The sequence below is a fragment of the Mytilus galloprovincialis genome, chromosome 10 (assembly GCF_965363235.1).
Source record: "Mytilus galloprovincialis chromosome 10, xbMytGall1.hap1.1, whole genome shotgun sequence".
Lineage (NCBI taxonomy): Eukaryota > Metazoa > Mollusca > Bivalvia > Mytilida > Mytilidae > Mytilus > Mytilus galloprovincialis.
In genome coordinates, this window is record NC_134847.1 from 74,426,509 (window position 1) to 74,437,029 (window position 10,521).

The 10,521-nt window shown below is 34.4% G+C and overlaps 1 protein-coding gene across 1 annotated transcript in view; it reads left to right on the plus strand.

Moving 5' to 3' along the window:
* LOC143048369 (uncharacterized) overlaps positions 1-9,424 on the plus strand; it is a 45,818-nt gene extending 36,394 nt beyond the window's left edge. Inside the window, exons 2-3 of the mRNA XM_076222022.1 lie at positions 5,810-6,142; positions 6,960-9,424. Of these exons, the coding sequence (XP_076078137.1) occupies positions 5,810-6,142; positions 6,960-8,252 (1,626 nt within the window). The 3' untranslated portion in view covers positions 8,253-9,424. The remainder of the gene's footprint in view (positions 1-5,809; positions 6,143-6,959) is intronic.
* Positions 9,425-10,521: the final 1,097 nt, after the last annotated feature.

Genomic DNA, 10,521 nt, shown 5'->3' on the forward strand with positions numbered 1-10,521 from the left:
CTCGGTCACACCTTACCGGATAGCACGAACGGACGCCTAACGGATGAAAATAAAAGTTGTCCGTTGACAAAATTGTTATCCGTTGGGAGTCCGTTGATGTACTGACCGAATAAAACGGACGTGTAACGGATGCATAACGGACACACACCGGATATGCAACGTACGAGAAACGGACACGTACCGGACAGAACGGATGTCGAACGTACATCCAACGGACGAGTACCGCATAAAACGGAAACCTAACGAAAGCGTACCTGATAAAATGGATGAACAAGATATACGGAAAAATCAAAGGCGACAATAATAATACATGTAAATCGCATAAATATTCAAAATGTTTCTGTGTAACTGGTTTTGGTTTGTTCTTCAAAATTCCACCAAAGGGCAGTGTCTGCCTGAATAACAACTGCTTGATTGTGAAGACGTGCCTATACTCTAATATCGATTATGAATAATAAGAATTCATGAACCTTAAGAAATCTGACATACCAATAATTGGCATTTCTGACGCAAAGTCTTCAATTGGCATTTATCCGTTTCAGATCCGTTCATCATCCGTTTTATCCGTTAAACGTCCGGTAGAAGTCCGTTTCTCATCCGTTTTATCCGTTAAACGTCCGGTAGAAGTCCGTTGGTGAATTTATCTTCCAGACCTACAACGGATGTATAATGGACACGTAACGGATACAAAACGGAAACGAAACGGACGAGTACCGTACAAAATGGACGCCTAACGGACGTTCAACGGACATTTTATCCGTTCGACGTCCGTTCAAAGTTTTGAACATGCTCAAAATTTTCAACCGGACAGATCGGACGTCGACGGATAAATAAAGGCAACAGTAGTATACCGATGTTCAAACTCATAAATCCATGGACAAAAAACAAAATCGGGGTAACAAACTTAAACTGAGGGAAACACATTAAATATAAGAGGAGAACAACGAAACAACACTACAATGTAACACACACAGAAACGTATGCTTAACGGATATGGACGGACGTCTAACGGATAAGAACGGACGTCTAACAGACATGAACGGATTGAAAAAAAAGTTATCCGTTAGGCTTCCGTTCGAGCTATCCGATAAAATGTGACCGAGGCTTTACATTTGCCACCTTCACAATGATCTTTAATGACATATCATTTACAGGAATGGGAAGTTTATAAAAGGTTAAAACATCAGGTTTGCGGAATATTTTCAATATGTATATACATATATTCCGTGAATTTCTACGAGTTTAAATTCTATTATTTCTATGTCTTCCATACACATCTATTTTGTTCGCTATTCAACCGCATATATACCGGTACAATTCTTATAGCGAAAAACTTTCCCATTTTGAAATGTGTATGATTTCAACGCGTCTTCAAAGGTGACCTTCCTGCACACAAAGTATTGAGTTTATATCTACTAGTTCATTTATCAATCAAATTATCTCTGTTTCGAAAGTTCCTATGACAAAAAAATCTTCCTTTATCTAAGAGAGAGAGACAAAAAGATATCAATCGGACATTTCAATTCAAAGGTCAAAAATAAACAGACAACCTTATGACTAACAGACAAACAATAGTACACAAAACACAACATAGAAAAACAAAGACTGAGAAACACAAACTCAATCGAAAACATGGGTGGAGGGTTCCCATGTGTTCCGGAAAGGTAAATAGATCCTGCTCTGCGTATGCCACCCGCAGTTGGTTTTTTTACAGAAGTACAAATCCAGTTATAAGGATAACTCGATAGCTCAAAATCTGGTAAAAAAGGATTGGATTGAAGTTAGGTAAATTTCTGTCGTCATCTGTCAAACAGATATCGGTCAAAGGTCTAAGTCTACAACTTAGATTCAAGATATTTACTGGTGAATAAAACCCCATGACCCTGTTGCCTTGATATTGACTTGATGCCTTTGTATTTGAGTCGGTTGAAGCAAAGTTGATTTGTTGCTAAAAGTGTGTTTAAATGACCTTATGTGTACTCCTCTAATATAATATTGTATGTGTATGCTTTAATTTTTAAATCGTTAAACCTGTATTTGGAACTATGGCATGAATAAAAACACTCCCAAAAGACATAAAAAAAATTGTACATAATAAAACAAAATAAGCATGAATGAACACTCGCCGCATGATCTATAACTAATGGCATTCATTTAAATAATGCCTTTTGGCGATCCTATGCACATAAAAAAGACATAAACATCATTTTGAAATATGTTTATGATGTCGCGCGCTACTTATCCTGAAATGTTAAAGTGAAATATTAATGAAACATATATTTTTTAAAGTTCATTGATCATATTCAATGGTCGTTCATGCATAGGTTAATTATAGTTTAAAAAATATATATATATTTTAACATTATTTTAGGTTTGTTTTTATAAGTTCCAGTGTAAAAAAGAAAAGCATTCCATTTTTTTCTTTCAAATTAAGTTCAAGCTTTTCGTTTGTTTAGTATTCATTGTATCGTTGTCATGGAGAATAATTGCAGTCGTGTTTGTTTTATTTCAGTGGGTAGTTGAACCCCTCGTGAATTTTATCTGCCAATTTTATCCTGATATGTGTAAATTTATAAGTAGAAAGTAAAGAATGAATTGATCCGATAATAAATTTACGATTTCAATTATTCAACTAATCATTTCGATTATATATTTGATTGATTTTTGGTATTGATCATGCGCATTACTACAGCATACAGCAGGGTTAGATTTAAAGTTGATGCTATAAAACAAATATTAAGAAGAAAAAGAAATTAATGCACATGCAAATCGAACGATAAAAAAACTTAGAAATATAGGAAGTGATGAGAATGGCCATTTAATCATTAGCATTAGACGTATTTCAGCTGTTGCATGTCTATTCCATACTTAAAGCGTGGCATTTTCTCAACAAGGATTGAGAGAATTTGTTACATATCGCTCAACCGTTAATGCCCTTTCAGAGGTTGTTCACCGTGTGCGCATAAACTAGGTTTAATTTCTACAAACAAATGTCCACTTTTAGTAAGGTTATTGTTTTATTGATGAGTATTGAATATATTTGACCTGTCATCTGGTCTGACCCTGTAACTGAATTGTAATAATTGACATTCTACTGACAGATAGAGCTAATGGTCTACATTTTTTATATCTAAAAGAAAGCGTTCAACAGGTATGTTTAAAACATATAGCCTGCTCTTAAATGCATATGTAAATGATAGAAAACGATAGTGTGATATGTATCAAGCGTCAATGATGAGTTTTTTGTAGACGAAACGTGCGTATGGCCAAAAAACTAAATTTTAATCCTGGTATCTATGATGAGTTTATTATCCATAGTTGGATAGTACATGTCAGTTTTGACTGTTAAAATCAAGTCATTGGGGAAACTGCATCAGTCCCTGTATCTTTTATCATGATAAGTTATTTACGGAATTATTAATATTGTAATGATTAACCAAGGAACTAAAACACACCAACGAGGTTTGTTTTCATTAGAGGCATCTATTGTTCCATTCTTGTTATGTCTTTTGAATATTTCGTATAATGTATAACTTTGCAAAACACTCATTATAGGCGAGTGACTTTAACCATAAAATTTAATTTTTAATGCACCTACCTAACACACGGCTAAATTATATATCATTTGAAAGCTACACATCTGTACTATCTGTTTTGCCCGGTCGTAAAAACATCGTACGGTGCAATTGCCGTCATTTTTGCCGTGAATGTCACCAACCGAGTAAGGCTTGGCACCGAGTTAGGAAATACATGAGCCACAAGATGGGTAAAAGAGTGCCGTGGTGTAGTGGTTAGTGCATCGGACTGAATTTTCGGCTCTTCCTTGGCACCATTTGTGAGTATGGTCTTGAGGAAACGGTAAAAGTCCGTCGGAAGGGGACGATAAATGGCTGACCCGTGTTAAGAGAGAGCCATATCTCTTGCACGTTAAACACACCTTTGTAGATTTCGAAAAAGAGCAGGCTAATGCCGCTACAAGACAGCACTCGCACCCGCAAAGTGGAAAGCGATTAATTTAAGTTGCAAAACTTGTTTCCCAATCCACTATAAATAAATATGTTTAAACTAAGACGGGTGTCACATGTGGAACATGATCTGCCTACCCTTTTGGAGCCCCTGAGTTCACTCAAAATCTTTTTTGGGGGTTTGTGTTACTCAATCTGTAGTTTTATATGTTGTGTTTTGTATACTGTTGCTTGTCTTGTTTGTTTTTTGCCCGGCTTTGTCAGTGCGTTTTTAATTATGAGTTTGATGTCCCTTTGATATATTTCGTTACTATTCAAGTAGTAAAAAGTTTAAAAATTATAGATCAGTGTAGCTAAATGTATCATGATAACGATTTGGTTTATATATATATATATCACCGTGAGCAAATTAACTTATTTTCGCGGGTATTTGTCTTATTGCGTTAATCTTCTTCACTTTACTTTGAGGTGATTTTTTGGCCGATTTTCATTACTGCAAGTTAATGTCTTTAAAGTAAAATAATACCAAAGGGACAATCAACATCACAAACCATGAATCAATGTCATTGTGTATGTAAAACACTATAAGCAGTTGTGAAATAACAAAATGAAAAAGTCAAATACCTTTCCTGACCTCATAAGATCATTCGCTGTTAGAAGTGTTCGTTTTCATGGTATGCTGTATTTTTTGGACTGGTGTTCGTCTCTTGGACTTTAATTTTATTTTGTTCATGGTTTTAACTAACTTGATTTGTTTCTTACGGAAGCTTATAGGGGCCTTATGCTAGTTACTTAAGGCCCCTATAAGCTTCCGTACATTTGTATTTTTAAAGCTTATGTAGAAAATACTCATAGCATCTTTTATTCAAATAATTAAAGCGATTAACTTTCTAAACACATTGAATATGACTTACTACAACACGATTTTAAACTAAATAAGAAGCAGCCGCATTTTATTTAGTTCGTTTACATCCCACTTTAGACAACCAAGTGTTTCTAAACAAGTTTACTTATTTCAATGTTGCCTACGATTTAGTCGCAAAGTAATGTTTGCATTTAAACATGATTACAAAAAGTCAAAAAGTTTGACTTCGTAAAAAACATATTTTAACCTCAATTACCCTGCATATATTCTTTTCTTACGTTAAATACCCCTTCTTTTATTATGGAAAATCTTTCTCCTCTCCTCCCTGATATTCACAATTAGCGATGTGCTATTTTAACATAGATTAACAAAATGATTGCTATTTGCAGATGGCAGATTTTTGGGCAACTGCAAACACTTCAATAGAAGGCTGTTCCATGAACAATAATTAATAATTGCATCTTAAAATTACAAAACAAATATTCCTTGACCTAAAACATATACATTTATTCATTTTTTTAGCATACAAATATCTATTCCCCAAGATATATTTTGCTTTTTGAATAATTTTTCATTTTTTTTTAGATTTTTGATAAATTTCAATTTTCGGGAAATTTTGCGCATCGAATCTCTTATTTTTTGTTTGATTTGGAAATTATGTATCATGTTCCATAAAGTTCATATGATCTTTTGGAAAATTTTATGGTACAAGAATTAGAAAATGGCGTTTTATTTAGTAATCGCAAAAATTGGAATGTGTTTTCATGACCTTTGACCTTGATTTAACAAAAATTGCACCGTACGATTTTTTTACGACCAGGCAAAACAGAAAGTACAGATAAACAGCTTTCCAATGATATATAATACAGCCGTGTGTTAGGTGGGTGCATTAAAGTCGTTAACTAAGCGTCTTTTTGAAATAAATCACTCGCCTATTATGAGATCAAAGATAAAATAATTGATTCATATTATTTTTCAGAATAACTTTGACTCCGAGGGATATTTCAGGGAACTAATAACGAGAAACAAAATTAGAATTAAACTGAAAGCTGCAAGAGAGAGAAGAAATACTTTAATTGATACCGATTCTGAGGAGGAGGAAGAGGATAAGCTGGATCGTTACAGTGCTGGCCCATCATTACTCAGCAAGATATTAAAACAGCCAATGTCTGAGACTCCTAACGGTGGTAATACTACCATAAGTCAATCAAAAAACGAAAATAGGGATTCTGGAAAAGGCACACCATCAGGAGATACCATACAGAGTTATAATGATGGAAGTATACCACAATTCTCGCCGGCTAAAACTATGGTAATTCATCTAATTTTCTACGCATATTACAGTTGCTGTTTTACATTATCCATTTGATTTCACAATAGACTAGTTTTGCTACATGTGTAGATGACTTAGAGTAAATATTATAACAATCTACCCTAGGTTTTTATAGTTCAACAATTGAACAAGTTTTGCCAGCTCTTCTTTATAACTGATTTTGACACCTCACTCTAGAACTAAACCTAACAGGTCTGGCTTTCAAGAACCACTGATGAGTCTCATGTACTCGAAACAGGCGTCAGGCGTACCAAACTATAAGCATGGTGTCTTTTGATTGTTTATTTACTAATCTATATATCAACATAGTTATTAATTTAATTTGTTTAACGTATTGCAATTTTGAAAATTCAATTTGCCGAATAATTCGTACAATATAGAATTATAGTTTTCCAACCACTCGCTCAACATTGGAATGGAAGTGACGACGCCCCTAAACGCACAAATGACGTTCACTAAAACCACAGTTATTGACGGAAATACATCGAACTCGAAAGTTGTCTATTTCGTAAGCACTTTTTTAAAGGGAAATAACGCATATAAAAAGTCCACTGTATATTTAGTCCATATGACTTTATTTATGGTTTTGTTTTGACGATCAGTTATATTTTGCACACAAAAAATATCTATAATTGTTTTTCAAGATAATGCACCCCCTCCCACCCCCACCCCAAAATAAAACCATGTCGGAATAACACATTTTTATTGATGGCTGGGTATAATGGAAAATGTGAGATTGTGCAATTTTCAACATGTATTTTAATCTATTTAATCATTTTGTCTTAATTGCTTTCAGAAAAGAGTGAAATTGAAACTAAAGACTGCCAAACATTTATCCTCGGTCGCGGAGCTGAAAAAACGAAATAAAAAGGAGCAAGAAAAACAAATGGAGTTACTTGAAACAATACGTATGTTGAGGGGAGTAGATAAAGAAGACTTTTATAGAGATTCAGAAACCGAGAGTGAACAGGAAGTGTCGGATAATGCAGAATTTGCCCTCAAAAACAAACATGATATTAAACACAGAGAAAATATAATACACGAAATCATGAAAAACAATGAGCAAACTTTAAATCGTCAAAGAATACTGTCACCGATAGCAAACCAGCTGCTTACCCCTGAAAGATGTTCTTCTCCGGAATGTGCAACTTCAACTGTTCCTACAACTCCAACCTCACACCGATTAAATATTTTTCTACTTCCGGATTCTCCGTCACGAGCAGAAAAATCTCCAGAAATACATCAAGTCGAGATCCATACCGAAAGTCCTATGCCACCAGAGGTTGTGAAAAACCCTGATGTTTCGAAATTAAAAGATAAACCCACAGGTACAAGGCGAAAATGTAAGAAATGTAAAAAGAAAAAATATGTGGTAACGTCTGGAAGCAAAATTGACAGTAGATGGCCTAAAGGTCATAAACTTTTTACGCAACCAACGTGCGATTACAGTTCACAAAATTGTTGTAAGATTAGCGAATGTTATACATGTTATACAGACGTAAACCATGACATGGTTCCAGTGAAAAGTAACTCTGATATCAAACGAAATAAACGAAGAGACGTTAAACTGAGAAAAATTTGTTTTGAGCATGCTGCTTGGAGAGAAACACTTATTCGTATTGCATATGAAAGAGAATTCGATTACCTTAAACAACGTTCGCTTCGTGCAGCACTTTATCCTTATCAAAAAAGTAGTCTGGAGAAATTAGTTGCTAACGCAACGCCTAATTTAAAGAACAGCTCAAATACTTCAATGAACCCAAGATTGTTTTCGTCCTTGCATGTGTCATCAAGACGACCAAAAAGCATGCCGGTTAAAATTGTGAGTGGACAATCGCAACAGTTACGCAAAGATGAAAAAACAAAACTGAAATGCTTAAAATTCCAAACTGTCAATAATGATGGTAGTGACAATACAGGCACTGTTCGTACGAAATCTGGACATACTAGCAACGACCAAGGTTATGATTCTGATGAAAACTGCACAGAAACTCAAGAACAAATACATAACGACAGAATACAAACCAACAACATCCCAACAGACGTGACTGAAAAACAACGAAAACAAAAACTTCAGGTTTGGAAATGAATCCAATACTTATTGCATGAGAATATGTGATTTGCATAATTAGGCTTAACTTCTCATAAAAAACAAGAATGAGTCCATAGTACACGGATACCCTACTCGCACTATCATTTTACATGTTCACTGGACCGTGAAATTCGGGTCAAGACTTTAAAATTGGCATTAAAATTAGAAAGATCATATCATAGTTAACATGTGTACTAAGTTTCAAGTTGATTGGACTTCAACTTCATCAAAAACTACCTCGACCAAAAACTTTAACCTGAAGCGGGACGAACAAACGGACGAACGGAGGCACAGACCAGAAAACATAATGCCCCTCTACTATCGTAGGTGGGGCATACAAAATCCGTTTATTTTTCACAGCATATATACTGTTTAAACGAATTATTTGTATCCTTCATTCATTTCGGTATATTCTTAGGTACTAGCAGTCTGTGTACATTCCGTCAACTTCGTTTGATTGGGAAAAAATAAAACTATTATTATGAAAAAATATTTATTCAAATGGCTATTACTGTTATATTGAACCATTGAATTTATTGTACAAAGATTGCTGAAATGTTAAACTTTTATCAAAATAGTCGATTGCGGTGATCGGTCTTTTTTTTAAATTTAAATATAATGTTGAAATGACTAGTGTAGTAAGACTTGATCATTCAAATTCTCTCACAATGAAAATCGAGTACATTTATTGTAAATTTTTGATAAATATTTGTTTTTATTAAACAAACATTTTGAATTATTCATATTTTTAATCATAAATATCAAATGTTATATAATCAAGTGTTAAAGTGGTGAGAAATCATTATCGAAGATGAAGCTTGGCATTGTTTTTCCAAAATGACAGAATATTAACCTTAATAGTGTTTATGATGAACAAAATAACGAGATCTTGTATGATTGTTTATTTTGACATTTCGGATAAGACCTCTAGATTCAGGAACGATGTTAAAAAGAAAACGAATGTCACATCAAAAAGAAGAAATTGCATAGAAACACGATAACACTATTGAAGTGTGTTTAAATGAAAAACTGCATCTAACGTTTAAAATCGTCAACCTGATACTTTTATAAGTTGTTTTTTATATACCTTAATTAGTTTTCAACTTGCTTCAATGCTATTTTCGTTGAAGAATGAATAAAAAAATGCATGATTTCAAATAAATATTGCAACTGTCCCTGAATGTCTTCATTTTTGTTTGGGACTTATCAAAAGAGACACTAAAGACATCAAAGGGTTATCAAATTCATGTGTCGAAAACAAGTTGACAGCGCTTTTGCAGAAACGAAAACAGTTTACAAAACTCAAAATAGAAAATGGAAGACTGAGTTATAACACCAACCCTTCTCGAAACCAGGGATAATCTCAGGTACCCTCGAATTGTAAAATTATTCTGTTCAGAATCAGGCACTCGTCATGTAAGCAATTTTATAGACCAGGCGTTAGTTCATTTTAATGACCGAAAAATACTTTACGTATGCATCGCACTGTCATGAAATACAGAGAGAGCAATCTGAAATGTTATAGCAACACAATAATGGGACAACAATCGAACGGCACAAACAATCAAAAGACGTCTACTAAACAACAAACATGACAGCTATCAACAGTAGACAGGTGTTATGCAAAAGGACAAGCTCAAAATGTTGACTAGTATATATAAAAAAGAAGATGTGGTATGATTGCCAATGAGACAACTATCCACAAGAGACCAAAATGTCACAGACATTAACAACTATAGGTCACCGTACGGCCTTCAACAATGAGCAAAGCCCATACCTCATAGTCAGCTATAAAAGGCCCCGATATGACAATGTAAAACAATTCAAACGAGAAAACTAACGGCCTTATTTATGTAAAAAAATGAACGAAAAACAAATATGTAACACATAAACAAACGACAACCACTACATATACAGGCTCCTGACTTGGGACAGGCACATACATAAATAATGTGGCGGGGTTAAACATATTAGCGGGATCCCAACCCTCCCCTATCCTGGGACAGTGGTATAAAAGTACAACATAAGAACGAACTATAAAAATCAGTTGAAAAAGGCTTAACTCATCAGATGGACAAAAATATAAGTGGACGTGGCCGGGTACTTATACATCCCGACACAAAACTACACAATGAACAGATCTGAGAGTACTCGCAGTTATCTGACAGCGGGGTTAAACATATTAGCGGGATCCCAACCCTCCCCTATCCTGGGACAGTGGTATAAAAGTACAACATAAGAACGAACTATAAAAATCAGTTGAAAA